The sequence below is a fragment of the Anas acuta genome, chromosome Z (assembly GCF_963932015.1).
Source record: "Anas acuta chromosome Z, bAnaAcu1.1, whole genome shotgun sequence".
NCBI classification, from domain to species: Eukaryota; Metazoa; Chordata; class Aves; order Anseriformes; family Anatidae; genus Anas; species Anas acuta.
The window spans coordinates 16,162,677-16,186,498 of NC_089017.1; the positions used below are offsets into that span (position 1 = coordinate 16,162,677).

The window sequence follows — 23,822 nt, forward strand, 5'->3', positions numbered from 1 at the left end:
TTCAGGCTGCTTTTCTGGAGTAAGATCTACAGAAATGAAAAAAAGTTAAAGCAAACAATGAAGACTAACTTTCAAAGTGCATTTGAATTGTAAAGTACATGCACAATGAATACATCAAATTTTGCCATTAGACATTTTTATTGTATGTAACAGCAGAGCAGTATCTCTACCTTGCTGTTGCCAAAATATATTCATGACGTGGGGACCAAGACACTGCCAGTACTTCTTGCCTGTGACCTACAAACAGTAAGAGAAAGCTTATATTATATTCTAGGAAAAGATTTATACACACTATTTTATATAAATTACTAAAAATAAACCAAATGATTAATTCTATAAAACACATCAATCCAGAACAATAATCTAAATTGCCTAAGTTGTAACATGTATTTGGATTTTGTGAAAAAAAATATTTTGAGCTAGAGATTATTCCCCTTTCCTCTTCCTCATGTGGGACTGCAATGAGCTGAATGCGAGGCATGGAGTATTACATATGTATAACTTTTGATAACAAAGATGTTTTTATATGTGCAAAATACAATATAAAACAGCACTGCTGTTGAGACTACTTTAAGTGTCATTATTAAATTTCAGCACTGATGTTCTCAAATGCAGAAGAAATATTAGTTCTGTCTTTCAGCAAGTATTTACAAAATATTTAACAAAAAGTGCTTATCCTTTAAAGTTTTATTCAGCTTACCCTTAAACGTTCTGCTCTTGAATTTGGTGTAACCCTTATTATGTTCTAGATATTAAGATAAATGTTATCTTAGTGGTAACATACCCAGTGCAGCTTAGTGGTCAGAAATATATATATAAACTTTACAAATTGTAAAGTTTCAAAAACATTAAACAAATACAAACAATAGGAAGTCTGGATCAACCTAAATGCAATGATTGTAACTAAACCTCACATAATAATATAAACACACTCCTGAAAAATAAAGTCAAAAATACATTTTTGCAATGCAGGTTAGAGTTATGTGAACCACCTTGATTCTGGTGCATTAGTTGGCTTTCCATTACTTGACCATATGTATAAATACTCATCCCTTAAAAAGTAAACACTAGGAAAATATGGAATTTTAGAGAAAGTTCTGAATATTACTTGCTTTTTACTACAACCTCCTAAATATACTGGGAATTTCTTATAAAACACCCACATACCTGCTATTAAACAGTGCTTTGTAGCAAAATAACACTAGACAGTAAGGGCAAATTCTTATTAAGTACAAAACGTAATACATTACAGATTAAGAAAAAACTATGGCTTACTAAATTAGGTAAATACAAGGGATTAGGGTGGTATTCTTCTAGAGTAAGCAGTATCTTACTTTTTATTGATACTGATAAAAAAACTGCAAGCATCTCTACAGAATATTTTGTTAAAAAGAGTGACATTTTTTGTTCTTTAAAATAAAAACACCCCCCTAAACAGCATTCCCCATATTGAATTTATGTGAATACAAAAACAATGCTAACACTTAACCATGTAATAATTAGTAATCACTATTGATTAGATCATGAAAGTGTCCCAACATTTGTAATAATTATTCATTAATTAATATTTGTATTCTCCAATTCATTACCACTAGACTAACACCCAGAAGAATCTTTTTCACTGTGCAACTTTCACAAATGGCACTAAATACATTAGTCATGTTACTTACAAAGAATACATTGTATACAATGTTTCTTTATAGGGCCTAGTTTACTCAAAGTAGTTATTGTTTAACATTTATGTTTCAGACTAAAAGTACCCTGCAGAATGTGAGAACAGGATCCAGACTTCAAGTCACAGAGCTGTACTTTGGGGCTTTTGGTACCAACTGTAAACAAGAGAAACAAAAGACAGCTGAAAAAATACCATAATTTGAAAGAACAACAATCTTAGCAGTAACAAAGAAGTAGAAGAAAATTTTAGTAGCTTAACTGTTCATCTAGTGAGTAACAAACTCTGTAACATTTACATTTTTATTGCAAGTAAATTTACTATCTAACAAGGAACATGTAGAAACTGGAGGCAAACAAGACAGTACTCACACAACTTAATTAAAAATACGGTCTTATCAACACCATTCAACCAACTGAAATGTTTTTTTCAACGTCTTTTTTCTGAAGACTGAAATTATTTAAGAATGTCAGGAGGAGAAAAAGTTATGAATATTACTTGCTTTTTACTATAACCTCCTAAATACACGGAATTTCTTAAAAAATGTGCACATACCTGCTACTAAACAGTGCTTTGTAGCAATTGGAGACATGTGATGGCTATAGACTGTTCCCTCAAAGTGAAATACATCTGCAATCTGATAATAGAAAGATTAAATTAATCGGACTGTAAATATGTTATCAGAATGTAAATCCTCACAATTAAGTATTTTTCGAGTCACAACTACAAATGAAGCTAATACAAATACTACTATTTGCACACTAACAATAACTCCCCTAGTTAGAAATCCAATCACGCAAACATTGCTAAGTAAGAAAGTTTGCTTACAACACTAGACAACTATGCCGGAGCTGGGAGGAGACCCAGAAGAAAGTCCAAGGAAACTGGCTGATCAGAAACATGAATTCAGAGGGTTTATGGATTATCACAAATTAAAAGTAAGCAAAGAAAAAAGAGCAAAAAAGAAAGCTGCACTATGGAGAAAAAGTCAACAAGGAGGTACTCAGCCTAGACCTAAAAGCCTCTTGTCAATGCACAAGCCTCGCATGCTAACTTACATTCCTAGAAATAATTTATATTTAAAAACAAACAAAAAACCACACAATTAGTCACTTTGTGTTAAAAATTAATGAAATATTATATTGGCTTTAATAATCAGTACAATGAATTTCAGGTATCATTGCTTTTGTTGTCTAAGTCTAAAATACTGTATAGGAAAAAACTAATCTTCACACTAAGTTTTTTGTGTTTAGTGGAAGAATAGGTCAATCAATTACCTTTATGTGAACATTGTGTCTTGTAAGTGATGCTCACAAAACCACCTGGAAAATGAACTGAACTCTGCATTTAGGAGATTTAGCGACTGCAAACATATCTTTACACCTCACAAAAAAAAAAAGTCGGTCATCCTAGGAACATAACTTATACTTTTTTAATTTTTCATTCTTTCACTGTGCATTGAAACAACATTCAAATAGCACCAGTGTAAATCCATTAATACTGGAGATCCATTAATATATGAATACTGGAAGCAAAGTAAACTGCTCCGCAAAATTCATTGTTCAACAGTTAGGTATTAGGATTAATGAGTCAACCTAAAAGCCTACAAGATCTATGATCTTTAATAAAGTCAGTTACATTGGTTAGCATTTTCTTAGTGGTTTCTCTCATTCTCCACCAATTTTTAGAAAAAGTATCTGTAGTGTTTACAACAGAATTTTGGACTTAATGACCCAGTAAGTTCATTTCAACCCCATGTGACTGTTCTCTACATAAAACACTTTGTCCTCTTTATTTCTAAATGTCAAGAAGATCAGTCCTTCAAAAGCAGTATTTGTACCTCGGTTACTTAAAATAATTAGCCCTGCTGTATGCTGCTGTTGCTACACAACACAACTAAATAAACTGGAGAGGAGAAGAGCACGAGAGGGGAGGAAGGGGAGAGCAATCCCAGAAAATGAGCTACACCTTCTGACCAGCGGACAAATTTATGTAGCATAAATAAACTAGCTGTATTCCTGTTCACAGCAAAAAACAGAAAAGAACTGTCCCAAGGGCTCCATGCTCCCATACAGTTTAAGTACTCAGGTCTTCAGAAACAGGCAGCTACACAGCAATGAATGTATGAATGCCAGAACCATGCCACCCTGATGCTGTACCCACAGTTCCAACTGTCTGTTTTTCATCCTCCTAAATGCTCACTCCTGTCAAGCTCTGGGTGAACTGCAGATATGAAATGAATGACACGTATAAAAAGAAGACTGAAGTAGCAGAAATTCTTACTTGTAAAGTATTAGTATCCCAAATTTTCAAGGTTTTATCAAATGAGCTGGATGTAAACATGCCAGTATCATGAGGATACCACTGGACTGTCTCCACACTGAATCTATGTACATCAGGATGGCTCCTAAAATGAAGTAAAAGATTCCAGTTGGTTAGAGTTTTGGTAATTCACTTATTATACCCAAGTTTTCAAGGCAAACTAGTTATTTTGGTGTCTCAAATTTCAATCAACCAGTGTAAATTGCCTAATAGAGTCCTTATTTCAGCAATGTAGGGATCATTTACCTTTTCAAAATATGCTATCCTTAGCATACCTCAAAGTAAGATACTCAGTCTAAGGTATAAAAGGCATTAATGTATTTTGAAAATTTTCAATTCTTATGCTTAAAAATCTAATGTTTAATGTTAGGGACGAATACTACAAACATCCCACTACTACATCCCTCTGGCTTAGAGCCAGATCCACTGAAAGAGAAGATCACATAAATACTTCAAATAATTCATGATTATTAGCTAATAATTACAGCTAAACAGTTATTGGAAATTCAGGTATACTGAAGTCACCAGACAGCAGTAGATTAAGTTACTGAGAGTTAATTTTTTTTTGCATTCATAAATATAAAAGGAGGAATGATATGAAACTTTCAACTCAACAATGCTTAGTAACAAAACGTAATCTAATTAATAATACATTAGCAGTGCTGGGAAGAAGGGCCACCAGAGCCAATCTTTTTACAGCTCCAGGATATGATTCAACCAGACAGACTCTGAACAGGACAGGCAGTTCCACATACCTGCTAGGCCACTCATATCTGAGCTGCATCCACATGGATTCAGCTTCAGGGCCCAATACCATGCTCCCAGGTTCAGAAGCATCACACTGTTGTAGGTTAACCCTGGTAGCTAAGCATCACCAGAACTGCTTGCTCAGTCACTCACTCTCCCCAGGTGGGATGGGACAGAGAATTGGAAGGGTAAAATGAGAAAACTCATCAGTTGAGATAAGAGGCAGTCTAGTAACTCAAAAGAAAGAAACAACTGAACAAAAAGAACTAACAACAAAAAATGAGTAGCACAAAAGCAATTGCTCACCGCTAACCGGCTGATGAACAGACAGTCCCTAGGTAACAGCAGCCCCTGGAAAACTGCTCCCCCATAGCTGCCCCAAGCCCGCATGAGTTTATATGATATGGAATACCCCTTTGGTCAGCTCAAATTAGTGTGCAAAGCAGAGTGCAGGCTGCGTTCCCTCCCAGCATCTCATCCAGCCCCAACCTATTCACCAAGGGAGCACAGTGAAAAACAGTGCAAAAACACGTGCAAAAGCAGTCCAACTGGCTCTTTCTGGAGCTATTGAAGGGCTCACAGGATTTCTTCACTCCAACTCTTATCTGTACATTGTTCCTTCAAGTCTCCTGGCCTCCAAAGTGACAACTATTGCCGGGGTATCATTGTGTAAATACAGATCCAGATCTTCTGTATAGATCTGGCACTACACCTAAGCTGATAAACATTTCTGTTTACTTAGGTTGCTAGAAAGCACAGAAGGTATCTGAATGTCTTTAAATAGAGTCAGCCTGAAGCCAGCACTGACAATACTAAGAACTATTGAGCAACTATTGAGCATAGTTCAATAACTCCTCATTGGTTATCTCTAAGCCAAAACCTAAAATGTCCTTTTACCTTGTGCTTAGTCTACCCTGATTTTGGGCACCTATTCTAGAGGGAACCAGGGTAAATATCTTCAGTACCTGTAGAGCCAGGAAGTTAAGCCTGACCCAGTGTGAACTTACTTCTGCAGAAGCATTTGTACACACCATGCACAAAAACCAATTCACTGTGCAGGAAAAAAAAAAAAAAAGAAGAAAGAATAAATTTGTGGAACTAATTATGCTGGTGCAGTAAATACAAGTGTACAGCCCTGGATGGTGTTCAGTACTGCATCAAAACAGTCAGTTCTCCCATATTCCCTCTTGAGTAGCTCTGCAGAAATCATCTCTGTCTGGCCAGGCTTAGTCATGGCCATGTGCCATTCCACTTGGCTTCACCTCTCAAGGCATTGTAAGTTTCTAGTTCATTCTAAATGCAGTATTTTTGCCCATTACTCAGGATATCCCAACCTTTGCTACAAAAGAAAAATACAGAAATAATTCTACAGATGGTAATGTCACTGTCATTCATCTTGGATAGGTTTCAAACCTACACAAACTATGTATTATCTAGAAGCTGGTATTGTTCAGTTGCTCTCAAGTATCAGTTTTTGCTACATCAGAGCACCAATTCTACAAAACAGATAAAAGCTCGGTGTGTTGATGCCCAGAAGAGCAAGGAAAAATGTAAAAATTTCTTTCCTATTCAAATAGTAGCCCCACATTCTAGATAGGAAACATTGGGTATCTTGCAGTCTACTGTCTGGAATGATCTGCTCTAATGGTCTAAACTACTGGACCCTCAACTAGCCCCGGTCAGAAACTATGAAGAAATAGCTTCAAAGGGCATATAACGAGAGCATATTCTTTAAGCAAATTTCATACCAGCGTTGCCTTGTGCCCTGCAAACTTGGAGCACAGACAAACCTTTGCAATACGTAATTATCATATGTTTCAAAGATAGGAGCCAGATAGTCAGATGGGAAGTATTTCTCACTGGTAATTATAAATTCATTTATGATGTCATGAAGTCTGCATGAATGGTATTCTAGTATCTGAAGCTGTATCTGTAGCTAATTAGCTACAGCAAGTACTTAAGACATAGCAGGAAGCTACATGAATACTTGGAATAAATAATTTGAGGCAAAAACCCTGCTATGGTTACTTTAAGAAATAATAACAACAACAACACCATCATCTTGAACACTGTGCTACATACACTTGGATTTGCTACTATGATTCAAACTTCTGTACAAGTGATGAGAAATAAAAGACAAATCTACCCAAATAAACACCTGCTCAAGAAACAGACTGCCAACTTGCTAAACTCATAAACATAATTTTTAAGTATGGAACACTTCAACATACCAGACTGAGAAGTAAACAATGGCTTGATTTTAGCACAGATTTATATTTCTTTTTTGCTGTTTGTTATCAGCACACATTTCTTCAGTTTGCTGTTTTTCAAAATTTATTTTAGTTCTGGGATTCAGGGATATATAGTCATTACTTGTTCTTAATTACAGTTTTAATTTATTTTGTTTAAGAAGTCCCAGACATCAACACTTACCAAATACAGCTTACTTGCAGTAGATTCTGTTCCTACCCATTTGTTTTGATGTAAGTTCTACAAGTCGTTTTTCTTTCTTTCTTATGGTCCAATATACCAATCCGGGATTCTGTATCTGTTACAAATATTTTCCACTCTTGCTGATCTATTCATGAAGCTCTTAGACCTCAACTAATCTGAAGACTAGAGAAAAATAAGGGAAAAATGTAGCTACTGATTTATTTATTTTTTATTTTTTTTACAGAGTTGGATAGATCTTGTTGTTACACTCAGATAAAGTTCTAGCCTATGGGAAAACCTTCATATCTATGCACAAGTTAAAAACAGTTTTTGCTAGAGGACAAAGCCAATAATGGACAAATTTATACTGTCTGCAGGGAAGGTCTTACACCAATAGAAGTTTTGAGTTTTTATACTGATTATACAAGCATTATGGTAGTATCCAGTCTCCAGAACAATACGTCCAACTTTTGTCAGTAATGCATCTGTCCCCATTCAAACATGTTCTTAAAAAGTTTTGCATTAATTACTACTAGACCTGATGAACTTAAAATAGCTACTTGTAAAGCTGGGAGCAGGGAGAGGGGAAATTTGATACTGTCTCCCATGATATCCTTGTCTCTAAATGGCAGACACATGGATTTGATGGATGGACCACTCAGTGGGTAAGGAATTGGCTGGATGGTCACATCAAAGCGTTGGGGTCAATGGCTCAAGGTCCAGATGGAAATCAGTGATGAGTAGTGTCAGTATTGCATCACTAACTGTCAGAACTGGGATGGGTGCTGTTTAACATCTTTGTTGGTGACACAGACAGTGGGATTAAGCGTACCCTCACCAAGTTTGCCCATGACACCAAGCTGTGTGGTACTGTCAACACACTGGAGGGCAGGGATGCCATCCAGATGGACCTGGACAGGCCTGAGAGGTGGGCCTGTGTGAACCTCATGAGGCTCAACAAGGCCAAGCACAAGGTCCTACATTTGGGCAGGGGCAATCCCAAGCACAGACACAGGCTGGGCGGAGAATGGGTAGAGAGCAGCCCTGAGGAGAAGGACCTGGGGGTGCTGGTTGACAAGAAGTTCAACAGAAGCTGGCAATGTGCGCTTGCAGCCCAGAAAGCAAACTGTATCCTGGGCTGCATTAAAAGAAGCATGGCTGGCAGGGCAAAGGAGGTGATTCTCTCTCTCTGCTCTGCTCTCATCACACCTCACCTGGAGAACTGTGTTCAGCTCTGGGGACAGCACAAGAAGGACACAAGTATTAGAACAAGCCCAGAGAATGCACCTAAGGATGATCAAAGAGCTGAAGCACCTCTCCTACAAAGACAGGTTGAGGGAGTCGTGGTTGTTCAACCTGGAGAAGGCTCTGGGGAGACCTTATAGGAACCTTCCAGTACCTAAAGGGGGCTTGCAGGAAAGCTGGCGAGGGAAAATTTGTCAGGGAGTGCAGTGATGGGACAAGGAGTAATAGCTTTACAATAAAAAAAGGGCAGATTTAATTAGATCTAAGGAAGAAATTCTTCACCATGAATGTGGTGAGGCCCTGGCACAAGTTACCCAGAGAAGCTGTGCATGCCCCATCCCTGGAGGTGCTCAAGGCCAGGCTGGATGGGGCTTTGGGCAACCTGGTCTGGTGGGAGGTGTCCCTGCCCATGGCAGAGGGGCTGGAACTGGGTGGTCTTTAAGGTCATTTCTAACACAAACTATTCTGTGGTTCTAACTAAAATCCACGGATGTATATATATATATTTTCCAATTAGCTGAACAAGGCACACAAAGGTTATTATTCCTTTACTTAAACACATAACTATGCCAAGATGCATATATATTTTTAATGCAAGAAATATTTCTACAACAGTCATGAAGTGATCACCTCATAGCTGATAGCATAATGTCAGCGGATTTTAATATAAACTAGTAAGAAATCTCAGAGGCGAAGAATTGTGACATGGAAGAGGATTTCTTTTTTTCTTACTGTTAAAACGTGAGATTGGAGTCCTATCTCTGACTGTGGTCTACATCAATGCAAACCTCTCTACTTTATTTTCCATTTGGCACAATTAATCCTCTCCATTTTAACCTTCAAACTACCAGAGATCTGCTCAAACAGTATCAACAATGAATCAAAGCACATGCGTAGTAGCTCTTAGAATCCAAATAAAATAATAATAATAATAATAAAAAAAAAACAATCCCAATACTTAGTAAATCACATAAACTGTCACAAAGTTTCTTGCCTTTTTTTCCCTGTATGCCAAAAACATAAGCCACAATCTAGTCCTTAAAGATTTCTGGCACTATTTTCTCGTCTTCTATGGCCTAGAAATAAGAATTCACATTAACCTGTCAATTTAGTGCTAGTCTCTCAACAAATACCACTATGAACTTTTACAAGAATTTCTGAGTACATACCTTCCCACAGAACAAACTGCTTTACACGTGTAAGTTGGTTTTCTGCTCAGGTTTTCAAGGTCGTAAACTACAATAACACCATCTGAACCACCTGATAACATGCTGAAAGTGTAAATAAAGTACTGAAGTTACATGTATGATCTCAGTTTGATCAATACAAGTTCAGAAATAAAATAACTTGGTATTACCAAAAGACAGTGAAGTGCTTAAAAGCATTTTTACTAAACTGAAGCATATACTTACTATCTTCCCTCAACAGGCTCAATATCAAGGCTGTTAATACCATTTCCATGTATTCTTTCCACATCTCTATCTTTATTTAATTCCAAACTTAGAACCCTTAAAAAAAAAAAAAAAGAAAAACAGAGATGAACAATCAGAACAACAGATCTTTAAAACGTTGCTATGTAGTTATAAACAGCTTAAATCATATTTTCACCCCTCCTCAATGCATCTAACCCATTCCCATCTTTTTTTCTTTTTTCCCCAAAATTAGACTTGCAGACACAATACAACGCTGGAAATAAGACTTGAAAATTTGACCAAAAAAAATGCGTTGTTTGGAAGGTAAAATGGAAGTATACATGTAAAACAGGCTCAAAGGAATACTGGAGCTGCACTTGGGGTCAACATATGAAGCATAAAAACAGGAATGTAATTTAACAATACAGCATGGGGGTAAACATTATGAAGTATTCGTCACAGCTGCAACAAATATTAGTTACTTAGAAGCTTCATTATGCCCCACCACTCCTCCTTGGAACTACGGACACCTAGTGGACAGATTTGTTTAGTTTAACAAATTACAGTATTTCCTGTCACGGCACAATCTTTGCGTTATGTTTTCCACAACAACAAATAAGGAAGATGCTCTCCACAAGGTGAAGCTTCCCTGGAACACCTTGGAGCTGTGATTAGTATTTTCTAACATTTTCTGGGAGAAACTTGACAATGTTACAGGTAGACCCCTAACAGCATGCCTATGAAGCAGTTAAGTCCTTTAAGTGCTTTTAAAACACAGAAAACAACATAATTATGCCAGAATGTTGACATGCACAAGATAGTTAATTAAAAGCTTTTGGGCTCGATAATTTTAGTGAAGTGATGAAACCCCTTCGGGAGGTGTTTCAAGGCACGTGACTGCTACACGTTACATGGCAGGTACACATGCCATCTGCTGAAGACCATAAAAGATCTCTTTCAAAACCAAAACGAAAACGTTTAGGGAGAAAATAATAATAAACAAGCCAGGTAAATGGTTGTTTGAGTGACGTGAATCTGCAGGCTGGCTCCCGCCTCAGCGCTGCACGGTGAGGGGAGGAAGGCAGCCTTCCTGTCACGGCACGCAGGGGCGGCACAGAGGGGCAAACCCCTGCCGGGCTTCACCAACACGCCCGCCAGCCCTACCCCCTGACCAAACTTTATCGCGACAGTCGTAGGAGCCCCGCCGAGCCCCGCCGAGCCCCTCCGCCCCGACACCGCTCCTCCGCCGGCCCCAGCGCCAGGCAGGCGGGGGCCCCGCCGCCACCCCCGCGGGCAGCGCCGGGCTCCTCGGCGGCTCCCCCGGGCCAGGGCCCGGCCCCAGCTCCCTCGGGCCCCGCTACCTGCGGGTGGCCTCGGCGCGGCGCAGCCGCAGCGGCTCGTCCAGCCCGGCCTGGCGGCCCGACAGGAACCCCAACATGGCGTCCCCTCCGCGACGCCCACCGCCCCCCCGCCATCTTGCGCCCGGGGTTGGCCGGCCCCCGCCAATGGCGAGCGGCGTTGCTGGCATGCCGGCTGCAGGGGCGGGGAGCGGCGGCGGGGCCGGTGGGTGACCGTTAGCGGGCCGTTGGGGGCCGTTAAGCGGCCGGCCCGCCATGAGCAGGGCTCGTCAGGCGCTGCGGGCTCTGCGCCTGCGGCTGTTCGGGCCCGGCAAGGAGCTGGCGGGCACCGACCAGTTCGGCAACAAGTACTACCGCGTGCCCGAGCACGAGTCCCGCGCAGGTAGGCAGGGCACGGCGGGGCAGGGGGCGCAGCCCCTTATCCGGGGGGTGCGGAGCGGGGAGCTGGGCAGCAGCGGGCTCTGCTCGGCACTTCTGGGCTCTTCTGAAGCGCGCTCTTGCGTGTGTGCTCGCTGCGCGCCTGAGGAAGGGCGGTTTTCTTCGTTTCTGTGTTTGGGGAGCTTGGGTGTGTGCATAGCACGTCCTCACAGCGGTCCCAACGCTTAACGCCGCGCAGCTGTGCGTAACTAACTGCAGGTGTCACCCCTGAAGCTGTGAGTGAGTGTACGTGCCACAATGTTTGTCAGTTATGTTTTCATTCCCTGCACAAGCTTATTTATCTGCTTGCTGTCTTCCATATATTTTACATGATCAATTCAACCAGAACACCCCAAGGCTGTGGAGACTCGTTCTGTGTGATACTCTTCAGAGTAAAAGCAGAGGAGTAGAAGCAGAAGATTTGAGGCTGTGAAGTCACTGAAGTCAGTGCCCTTCCTGAAATGCAGGGGGTAGGGAGGAGGGCACATGTCATCCCTCCAGATACATGTAGTGTCTTCTGGAGTAATGGTGCCTTCCAAGAAGTTCCCTGACTTGTTTTGCTGTACGGCTTCTTGAAGAACTGGCAGTGACTTAAAGCAGGTCTGCTTGAACAAGTGTTTGGGAAGATGATATGAATGCCCTTTTGTCAGCAATGATTCCTCTGGCTTAATACATCAGCTTAATGATCCCAGGCTTCCTGTGTCTTGCTTTTGGTCTTCTCACTACTGGGTCTTATTGTGACTTTGAGGAGCATACAAAAGTACTTTAAGGGAAGCAGTCTGTATTCTGCACAGCTTTGTATTAAAACTTAGAGGGCTTCATAGATCCCAGGTGGATGTTCACAAGCAAAAATCTTCTCTTGCTAAGAAAGCGTTCATCTTTATGCTGAAGGGAAAGAGAGCCAAAAAAGAACCCATGAATATCAGAGGGGTAGATACAGAGTTTACTGCTACCAAAAGGGAGAGATCTCTTCTCCCTGTTTTTTTTTTTTTTTTTAATCACTGATGCTAACTTTTCACTGTTATTTATTTGACCTTTCTGCAGAAAACTTTAATAGAAAAATGATTTAAAATGACTTGATGAAGAATAAGCTGCAGGCTAGACCTGGCATGGAAGAGAGAATGAAGACGATGAGCTGTTAGATAGGGTAAGGTTATACAAGTTGTCTTGAAACAAAGTCAAGAGCTACCATCTTTACAGTCTTACCATACAAACATATTTACCATGTTTACTTAAGTCTTCCTCGACTTTCTGTTAGAAAGTTTGCTGTTAAGCTCTTTTCTACTTCCCATGATCAAACCCAGTTAAATGGGTATTGCTTGAGAGAAATCGGGAATTTTTAAAAAATATTAAAAAAACAGGCAAGGAATAAATATCTGGCAAGAGGCTGATGTTTTATTCACTCTTCCCATGCTTCTCTTCTATTTTTAGAATGAAAGTAAGGGAAGGGTTATAATTTTACTCTACAACCTGAAATTTGGATTACTCAAAAGTAATACCACATCTTTCATAAATGTCTTAAGTCACAGACAGTTCTCTCCTTTTGTCCTTTTGATGTAACTACAATACAGGAGAGTGCACATGGAAAATATTACTAGAAGTCTAGGTGAAAATATTTTTGATAATTGTTTTATTTTTATCTTACTGATGAATGCTTACAGGGCACTAATTTTAACTTTAGATGATCTAAAAAAATCCCTGATCAGCAGCAGGATGAAAGAATTCTGAATGAAGTGAGCAAGAATTCCCCACTCAGAGAAGTGATGGTGGAACTTTTTCATGAATGCGTTTATACTTTGCTTTATGTTCTGTTGATCTGTTCTGTATTATGCTAACTGATGGAACTCATTGTTAAAATCAGACACACTTGACCCATATACTTGAGTATAGTGTAACAATTATTAAGGAAGGAGGAAATAAGTAGAATGAAAACAGTATGCTTTAAGAAAATGGCCTTCAATACATTCAGAAAGTGGAAACAAAACATTCAGAAACAAACAAAACAAGCATATAGTAGAGTTGTTAAAGACTTCTGAGAACATGATTCTACACAAATGATAAATTATCTGTAATACAGCATGTACGATATTAATGTACTACATTTCAGTTCCACGTTCTCTTAATTCGGGTACCAATTTTCTCTGTCTGTGTCCAACTTGTAGGCTGGTATCCATTTTACTCACAGCAAACTGAGTCAGGGGGTGTTCGGTATTACTATCACTTCTTTTAAGATTTTGTCTTCCTTGAGCTTAGCCTCTTGCACCAGTCTAAATACAAATTGCTTTGTGTTCTTTGAATGTAGGAGATTTTATATCCCTTAAACTTCCCCAACTGACGGAGACTTATTTCTGCAGTAATTTCTTCTTAACTGCTGTGGATAAAGATCCTACTTTTCATATGGTACAAGCAGAGAACAGGTAGCAGGCTTGGTCTGATCCAGAGCAGGAAATTATGCTGGTTTTGCCTCATGATGGTGTTATCTTGGGGCTGAGGCTAAGTTAGTGATTTTTTCAGTACCACTCCATTTCCTCTATGAAAGTGGTAACAGGTACTAACAACATCAACTGCCTTGGTTATTGTAGAAAGACTCGGTTGTTGTCTACAGGTTCCACTGTGAGATCCCTTCAGCGTGTCTGTGCCATGCTGTTGAGTTTTAGCCCCAACAGGTGGCTCTGTACCATGCAGCTGCTCTCTCATTCTCCCCTGACTGTATGGGGAAGAGAATTAGAAAGGTACTGGTGTGAGAACTCATAGGCTGACACAAAGACGGCTTACTTGGTAAAGCAAGGTCCACATGCGCAAGCAATACAGAATGGGGAATTTGGTCATTACTTCCCATCAGCAGCCAGGTATATGGTCACTCCCAGGAAAGCAGGGCTTGTCTTACATAATGGTTTCTTGGGAAGACAAACGGCATCACTTCGAATTCCCCTCCTTCTTCCTTTTTTAACTGCAGTTTTTACTGCTGATCACAGCACCACACAGTGTGGGACATCCCTCTGGCCACCCTGGGCCAGCTGTCCTGGCCGTGTCCCCTCCCAGCTCCTGGTGCACCCCCAGCCTCCTCGCGGGCAGGGCAGCACAAGGAGCTGAAACGTCCTGGGCTCTGTGCAAGCACGGCTCTGCAACAGCTCAAACATTGGTGTGTTATCACCACTATTTCTATCAAATGTCCAAAACACAGCATCAGACAAGCCTCTAGGAAGAGAATTAACTCTATCCCAGACAAAACCAGGACACCTGCTTTTTTGTGCTCCAGATTTGGAAAGACTAAATAGCTCTAGCACAGTGCTGGGCCTAATGTGCTCTATGCCTTTTACGGTACCTGACCAAATAAGCTCTTCTAGAAGGAGAGTGCAAAACAGACAGCTGCTGCCTTCTCTTTAGTTTCTTGTGCTTGGTAGGTCTGCTGGGTCCCAGACCTGGACTTCGTTTTAGACAAGCAGAGAGATTCTACCTTGAACTGGAAGCGAGGATGGACCGTTTGTAGTAGTATCTATCAATCTAAAAGCTAGCTGCCAACTTTCTTTTGGCCTGTGCTGATGTCTCATAGAAGTTAGAATAGAAATACATGGAGTCCACGATACAAAGAATTTACATTTAGTTTCTTTTGGTTGTTCTCTCCTAGACACAGTCCTAGGTCCAGGACTCTCTTGAATCTTGGGGGTCTGTCTACCATTAGTAAGAAGTGGTTGTAGCAGATGAGTGCATCTAAGTACTTGGTGTTGACTTTCCTTGCACCACAGTTCAGATGCAGTGGGACTGATGGTACATTGTGTAGTATTTTTCAGGGACTTTTATTTTAATGCAGGAAGAAACTTGTCTTCTAAGGAGAGTCCAACCTTTAACACTATGGTGAAGGAGGTTTGTTTTGAGGAAAAAACAACTCTCTTTTTAATAACGTTATATAGATTTTTTTTTTTTTTTTAAGAAGATTACCCTTAAGTTGATGACAGTGATTAAGTATTACAACTGCATTGTGCTTGTCATGAGATGAGCATCCAGCATACATAACTCATTAACTCTGACTCTTCAGATGCCAGTCCTGAAAGCAGATACAATAGAAGCTGGGAGTAGACAACTGGGTAGTGGTGATGGATGACTCATTTTGGTATTTCAGACAAGTATTTCACTAAAAAGACTAAATTTATCAATGTAATGCATTTATTTTTCTTACTATGTAACACACTGCCATGGCATTGCTACATGATGAATTGTTTTTGCTGCAGAACATGGAGTGATTGTTAAAATGTTCATATATATTAATTATGAAACAAATTCTTCAGTTTATATTGACAACATTTTTTTTGTAGGAAATAACCAACTCCATTTTCCATTGAAAAAGTTCATAGCGACTCTTTCTGCATTTTTAAAGATTGGGTATAATATTTTATAATCTTTTCTAAAGGCTGATTAATGACCAGTTTATATTTAACCTTTTTGTGTCATCTGTTGTAAGGACTAGTAGTTAAAATGAGCATTCCATAAAATAACAGCCATGTGCAAGTTTTTATAAGAACAGTCGATTAGCAACAAGAGGTTAGTTTCTGTAAATGCTTATGTATCAGTGCTAAAGGCACAGATCATTAGTTTTAGAGATCCCTGTAGAAAACAGTAGACTAAGATCAAACTTACTTTGGAGCTGCATTGTGCCAGGAATAGATGGAAAAAGCCTGAAGTGTACCTAGGTTTTAATGTCTTGCATAAACTGCACATTAGGGGGCATATGTGGCCTAAGTTTGTGATGATCTGAGCTTTGAAGATTGAAGCTGACACACGAGACAAGTTTCTCAGTATTCTTGTAAATTCTATCTAAAACAATAGTGGCAATGTTTCTGTGGAAAACCCTTCTGCATGTGGAATAGCCTCTTAATTTCACATTGAAAGTGTTTTTTCTGAGGAATTGTTTTTCACAATAAATCAGAAATATACAAATAAGAAAGAACTGTACAGGAAAAGAAATAATTGCTCAATTGTGGGAAACATGTAGGATGTCCTGACTTTAATAGAAATATGTACATGTATTTAAAGAACAACAAACAAACAAAAACATTCTGATGGAATTAAATGAATTTTGTATGACTGTTTTTGTTGCTGCTTGTATTTTTTCCCCATTCTGTTTTAGGTAGTGTTCTGTTGCCTTCCTGTGCATAGAGCAGAATTTCTACCTTTTATTTTTAAGAAGTTTTCTATCAAATAAATCTGCTGCTAGAGGCTAGATTGAAACATTCCTGTAATGTTTTCTAATGAACAGGACAGAGTGGAAAGAACAATGTCTCATCTCTAAAGCTTGTCTTCTGAGGTTAGAGCTAATGCTTTTCTTTTGAATATTATGTTTCTTGCTAACAGAAATGAAGTCTGAGGAAGAGGCAGAAATTGATTTCTGATGGTACAAAGCATTTGCAAACTGATTATTGAATATTACTGGTGTACATCCAAAAAGTTCTTTAGGCTAATTTTTCAAGTCTGGTAGAAAGTTACAGGTTTGTCCAGATGGTGGCAACCATTGTTTCAGAAACAACCTATATTGGAAACTCATGGAATGAAGCTTTCCATTGAGACTGCATAACAGAAACCTAGCTCTAAAATAATTGTGTTTATGCGTATTTGTACAGAAATAAAACTTTCATTGCAGACTGCCAGCTTCTAGGACAGTAATTCTGGAATGACAGAATAGCCTTTCAGTCTGGGTGATATATGCTGCTGCAAAGCAATTACACTGTGAAGAGCTTACTGCAGATTATAAAAGCATTAATATTTGAAAAACAGTGCTTGGGTGCAGTGATATGTTTTTCTGTCAGCTGCCAGAAGTGAATTGACAACAGGCATGGTATGTTAATCTTGCCGACTTGAAAACCACAAATAGCAATAAGTAGTCATATGCACAAGCAATAACTTGGCCGGGTTGGATCTCTGGTATGTACATTGATATTTTACTGAGATGCTGATTTAGTTGAATATGCTTGCCAGTGTTTAGTTTTATATGCTGAACATTTGTTACTTTTAATTATTCTGGTTTTGGTTTGAGAGGCTGTTTTCATACTTGCAGAGTGTGTGTTGGTTTTTGTTGGTTTGTTTGTTTGAGGTTTGTTTGGCCAGAAGTAAAAATGCGTTTTAAATTTTCTTGCATTAATAACTTTCTCTTTTTATATATAAAGAAACAGTGGAGTACTAGGCAGATAAATGTTTTTAATATCTATAAAAATCTTAGCTGATGTTGTTAGTCACACTGTCTTAAACAGCTGCCACCTGCAGTGTTCTAAAAACAGCCCTTCTGGTGGTTGTTACAAACATATTTCTCTAGACATATTTTTTCTAAGAGTTAAAATAACTAACTTGTGCTGACTTGTTGAAGTTGCTTGCACTTTGTTTCCCCATTTGTATAATTCAAAGTAGCATGACTCACCACTACATCACTCCACTCACTGTAAGTTAGCACAGGTGAGCCTGTTCTGAGTCCAAAGTGTCAGGAAAAGGCAGCTGTCCCAAGAATAGGAGGACAGCTTCTGTTGCTTTCCTGTGAAAAAGTCAGCAGCTTTGCCCATGTTTCATCCTTGGAAAATGATCGCTATAGAGATATGAGTTTGTTGCAAACATGATCATCATATCCATCATGATTGTCATCATATTATCATATCCACTTTATGGCTAGCTTCTGTCACTTCTAGATTAACGGGGGAAAAAAAAAGAGAATTTGACTTATTTTTCTTGTTGAAGAAAGAGGGGGGAAAAAAAAAAGGTAACATAAGAAAAATCACTCTGTATAAAGCTCTGGGGTTTGAAATTGTATTAGTAAACTACAGAACAGGTCTAATGTACAGCAGAGACTTAAGTGTATCTAGCTGGTATAGGAAACGTTTCTCTAATATCCCTGTTTAATTTTATTACTTACATGAATCTGAGTGAACAAAATTGTAAATGCTGTCTAAATGCTTTGTTCATTTTGGTAGTCATGTGAGAATTTTTGATGTCCACTTCTGCTGGTAGCTTATTTGGTGTATCCAATTATAGGATACAGTGGTTTATTACTGTGAAATAAGACTAGGAAGAAAATTAGAACATTTTAAAAGTGGAGGGGCTATATTATTATTTTTTAAAAAGGAAAAGAGAGAATAGAAAAAGTAAAAAGCTGAAGAAGAGATTGCAGATGAGAAATCACAGTAAAAGAGAGGTTAAATAAAAGGAGCTGAGGTAGGCTGGCATGCTACCCTGTGGGCCACTGTAACCTTTTCAGTTTCTCCTGAAGAATAGAGAAGGTGGTAAGGAATTAGGTTTGACTTCTGCTTTGTACAATAAGTTTTTTGTATTCTTTATAGATCATCAAAATACCAAATAAAGTTTCTGTCATAAGAGGCTTGATAGTTTTAAGGTCAGATTTACAGAGATACAAATGGCTTTACATTGAGGGAAGGGAAGAATCATTTTCATGTTCTGCCTCTGGGTACAGGAGTTGCATAATGAAGAAAAAAGACTTAAAAATGAGCATGACAGGCTGAAGAAATGGAAACAATGAAATAGGGAGGTAAAAACTTCCAGATGTCCTTTGTTTATGCCCATGTGCATATAAAACATGAGGTGTTATCATTCATTACTTGAAGTGAAGGACTAATGTCACTAGCTTCTTTAGGTGATCTAAAAGGGAATCAAGAGGAACTGTAGTCAGTATGAGATTTGAGTCTGGTCAGGAAAAGTCAAAGAATGGATGAATTCTGGCAGGTGTTGACTAATGCTGTCAGAGTTTGAATATGCCACAAGCCTTGGAACTCATGAAGCATGCGGACCTACTGACATTTTGTATGTGTAAGAGGTCTCATATTGAACTTGTGTTAGGGCACGGATGGAGGAAGAAAAGATGGCCCAACGATCTACTATCAGAAAGGCAGAATGATAACATCATACAGGAGAATGACCACTGCAGACTTCAATTTTGGTGTTGAAAGCAAGTCACATTGGGTCACTGTTACTCAGAAAGACTGTGAAAATGTCTGTCAGTGAGAATGGCATCACCTCAGCCAAAATGTTTGTGATTGTTATGGTTAATATAGAGAATGGGGTAGTACAGTTATATAAGGGTCTTTGCTTCCATATGGTCAGTATTTGGATAGGGGTGTTGTTTTGAAGTGTATTGGAAGAAAATGCCGGTTTGGCAAATAGGTGCTTCTGCATCTAGTCTGCCTACATTGCCTTAATTTTTATTCCAGCCTTGCAGTTGTAATGTAGCCTTCCTGTAATGTAGCATTTCCAAGCAACATAGTTTTATAAACATCTAGATGTGTGTAGATTTTCCATACCCTCAGTGGTAGCTGCTTATTCCCATCAGTCATTTATTTGCTTCTTTGTAAGAAGATGGCAAAAAGGTTCAGGACATAAATTGAGGCTTACCTTCCAGTGCCATGGAATAATTGTTTCTTTTCCACCGAGGAATCTTAAATTACAATGATCTAATGAGGCAGCCTGGAGTAACAGAATACTCCTAGTGCTTCTTAGCCTCATAGTCCTTTCTGCTCCTTTTTCGCCCTCACCCATAACTAGTATTTGTGTTTTTCCTCCTTTTTGATTAGCGTTTAAAAGTTACAGTTGAGAATGGCGAAATTAACAGTTGTAACAGGAAGATACTATGTAATGAAGAAATGGAGATAATTCATATCAATTGCTACTTCCTATTTTCTTGTATTGAAAATTACATGCATCTTCTACAACACCCCTTTCTGGTCAGAAATATTACTTATCATGTTTTGTTTTCTGAATCAAGATGCACCATCCCAAAGGCTGATTGCAGTCAAGGTATGGTTACCACTGAAGCAGGGGAGGAGTTCATTCAGGAGCATTGTCCATGTTGTATTAGTATAAAGGTTATATCATGTAGACTGATAATTATCATTGCACTGTTAAATGAGCTAAACTGTGAGTATAGTTTCTCCCAAAGAGTGATCACAAGAAGGAACTGAACATCTTTTTCATTTAGCGTCTTCAGTACAATAAACTGATGTTCAGGGAAGACTTCGTTTTGTAGTCTGTCATTTGCTTCAGCTACTGTAATGGAGACTTAATGATTAGGAATTGGATAGGAGGGATATAAAGTTCCCAGTCATGCTGAGTGGCAGAATCTGTGACTTCCTGTAGGATTGCAGGCAGTTATTTGAAGCAGATGCATCAAGTAGCAGGGTACTAAAGAAATACTTGTTTTGCTCCTGTGACCAAACTGATCACAAAAGATTTTTTTTAAGAAGACATTTGGAAGGCACAGCTCACAGTAGCATTGTGTGTGGGGAAGAAAACACACAATTTAAAAAGAATTTAAAATTTATTTGCAATTTAAAAGGACTTCAAGGATAGTTGTATAAGGTGAGCCATGTTATTGGTAGTTTTTTTGGGAGTGTCATGTTATGATTTGATTTGCCTGATCCATGGAAAACCACCTCTGTTTAAGTTGTGTTGCATCAGATACTGATGGTGCCTTAAGATGGTCCTTGCTGCTACTTTTTCAGACCAGTATGGGCCCAGGGCCCAGTGAGTTTTGCCAGCTTAATCAGTTTGTATTTAGCATCTTTGCTTGTTGCACTATCAAGAAGCAATCATTCTGTGGTAACAGAAAGGGGAAAAAAAAAGTCTGGTGAAGAAGAGCTTCATGCCGTACAAGAGCTGTGGTGGGTTTAAGTTTAGAGTTTGTTGTTACCGGGAGACTCAACAAAAGCTGTTCCAATGTTAAGGCTGAGGTAAGTCATGGAATCACAGAATGATTTGGGTTGGAAGGGAGCATTAAAGATATCTAGTAAAAACCCCTGTTTGGTCATTTGATCTTGTATGAGGGAAGTCGCACTTTTTCTATTACAGTAGGAAGAAACTGAAATACTGAATTCTGGTTGTCACAATCATGACACTATTGAAACAACCAAGGATTATTTTAAACTTCAGATGGATTGATATTCCTTAAAAGCTTACAAAAAAAAAAAAAAGTATAAAAGTTTGTACTGATGTTAACAACCTCTAACTGTGAAACTGTGAATGTGTCAGTTATAGTGATGAGACCTTCGTAAAAGTGTATAACATATCTTTGTCTATTTTTAGTTAGTCAAGAAATGTAAGTTAATAGAGGAAGACTTGATTATGGCCAAACCCATGTGTCAATCTCTTTTACTACAACAGATTTTTAAAGACAACTTTGGACTTCTCAAAGATAAGAGAAGAAATAGATTCTATTGAAGTGAATGACAAAGATTCGTTTTTGCAGATTTTCACCTCTCTTTTTGCCATTCTTGCAAAGTAGCTACTGGAAGAGGAGCTCTGCACATAAATGTATTTTTAATTCAATGCATATGGCATGTATTGGGGTTTAAACTGATTTAAAACTATAAACTGTAAATACTTGATCTGAGCAATATTCTAGAAACAGTAGATTCTAAAATTTCTGAAAATAAACTGTTAATGGCTCCATTTTGTGAGAAACTATGTGGCTATACTAAAATTAACATTTGCGCTTATTTCCATGGTACAGTAAATCTCTGAATAGAAAGCAGAAATTAGTATTTGTGAAAAAAAAAAAAAGCAGATGGTCTTTTTCCTTTGTCAGGCTGCTTACATTTACTTTCTTATCTTGGCCTCTCCCTCTCTTATTACAAGTGCTTGTGCAGCCTCATGCTTTGTCTGTCATCTGTGTAACCCAGCGTGCTTCCTATTTTCAGGAAATGTTGTTACCTGATCTAGTTCATGGTATGAGCCATACAAATACAATATTGCAAGGCAGCAAAGCACCCAGGATGGAGACCAAGGCAGGTCTGCTACTTTCAGTGGTTCTTCTAGTTCAAATGCGAGTTGTACAGCTTGCCAATTCACATTCACAATGGAACAGTTCTGGTAGTTCTGTAAAAGCAGAGATTTGCAAGGTACTGTTTTTCTTAGCTCATGTTTGTAAGAGCATTGTGAACTTTGTTTTGTACACTAAGATAACAGTGGCAAATTCATTAATTAAAGATTGTATAATGATTATAAAGGAATCAAAGGTAAAAGGTTCAAAAATCAAAGGTTCTAGAAATAAGTTATGGTTATAGTCTTACCTGGCTAGGATTATTATTATTATTTTTTTTTAATTCAGCATAGTAGTTTTGTATCTCTGTAAGAATTCATTTAGTATGAACAAACATCTGTTTCATCTAATAGCATTTATTTGGTATTGTAGTGTGGATATTTTCTCCTTTAAAAAATAAAATAGTTTTCTTAGTCCATTCCTAATTTGAGAACCAAGAATACAGCAGTAGTGATTTTTTTAATAAGCAAATCATGATGTTGCTTCAGTGTGATGCACCAAGATTTCCTAGGTTGTTGTTGAAATAATTGTGAGAAAATGTCAGTTTATGAGATGAACTGTTTTTGTGAAATTTCTGTCTTCTCAGATAAAAGACATGTCATGTAAGTGATTTCTGAGCTAGAGCTGGAAAATGGGCACCTCCTGTTTTTGGATCTTACTCAGATATGCAGCAGTAGGGGATGAAGTCCAAAAAATTGGAGCCACGCTCTCTAGTTGAACCTGAAGATGAAGTGAGATAGTTTCGGCAGATTTGCATAATACACTGATGGTGCTGAAAGGGACAAATCTTGTTCTTTCTTTACCCTCTCTCCCTCAAGCTGGCTGTAGCACTTGTGAGACATGTTGCGGAGCCAGTTTAACTCAGTGTTTTTCTAGGCTTTTTGTTTAGTGTTAGAAAAAAGCATCAATTTTTTTTTTTTTTTTAATGAAAAAAGTGGTAGTATTTGCTAGAGTAGGAAAGTATAGTGTGATTTGTTTTGGTTGAAGGTGTATGGCAGGTATATTAAACATTTTTATGGTCCTGGAAGAAGCCATTTTAGCACTCTCACCAAAAGAGATTGCTGAATTGAGGGGTTTTAACAAAGTTTCTATGAAGATTCTGTCAGTGGAATTCCTGTGAATTCTGTACTTCCCTTTAGGTGTACCGTGGGTTTACATGGTCTGTGCAGGTCCTGTGTGGTGGCAAAGTAATGGTTCTGAGGAGCTCCTCCTGATGGTTCTAGGATAGGGCTTTCTTCTGATCTGAGGAAGGAGGAAAGGATGCCCAACCTATTCTGAGGTCAAATTAACTCTTAGACTTTTGCAACAGCCACAGCATTTCCAAGTATGATTACCAATGCTCTGAAACAGGAAGACAGGCAGTCTCTATTTTGTGCAAAAGGGCTGTTCAGTACAGCCCGTAACTCTGACCT

At 38.7% G+C, this 23,822-nt stretch overlaps 2 protein-coding genes across 10 annotated transcripts in view; one reads left to right on the forward strand and one right to left on the reverse strand.

Moving 5' to 3' along the window:
• The window catches only part of ERCC8 (ERCC excision repair 8, CSA ubiquitin ligase complex subunit), a 33,496-nt gene extending 22,050 nt beyond the window's left edge, over positions 1-11,446 (reverse strand). Inside the window, exons 1-8 of one of the 9 annotated variants that reach the window (XM_068665846.1) lie at positions 10,885-11,134; positions 9,832-9,927; positions 9,589-9,690; positions 7,175-7,357; positions 3,956-4,079; positions 2,228-2,309; positions 1,761-1,829; positions 171-237 (exon numbers count right to left, since the gene is read on the reverse strand). In XM_068665846.1, the coding sequence (XP_068521947.1) occupies positions 171-237; positions 1,761-1,829; positions 2,228-2,309; positions 3,956-4,015 (278 nt within the window). In that variant the 5' untranslated portion in view covers positions 4,016-4,079; positions 7,175-7,357; positions 9,589-9,690; positions 9,832-9,927; positions 10,885-11,134. Of the gene's footprint in view, positions 1-170; positions 238-1,760; positions 1,830-2,227; positions 2,310-2,949; positions 3,056-3,955; positions 4,080-4,749; positions 5,575-7,174; positions 7,358-9,588; positions 9,691-9,831; positions 9,928-10,884; positions 11,135-11,192 lie in introns of those variants that run through there. The other 8 variants (XM_068665842.1, XM_068665844.1, XM_068665843.1 and 5 more) reach the window with 8 other exon arrangements.
• The window catches only part of NDUFAF2 (NADH:ubiquinone oxidoreductase complex assembly factor 2), a 54,849-nt gene continuing 42,463 nt past the window's right edge, over positions 11,437-23,822 (forward strand). The window contains exon 1 of the mRNA XM_068665851.1: positions 11,437-11,571. Coding sequence (XP_068521952.1) covers positions 11,445-11,571 — 127 coding nt within the window. The 5' untranslated portion in view covers positions 11,437-11,444. The remainder of the gene's footprint in view (positions 11,572-23,822) is intronic.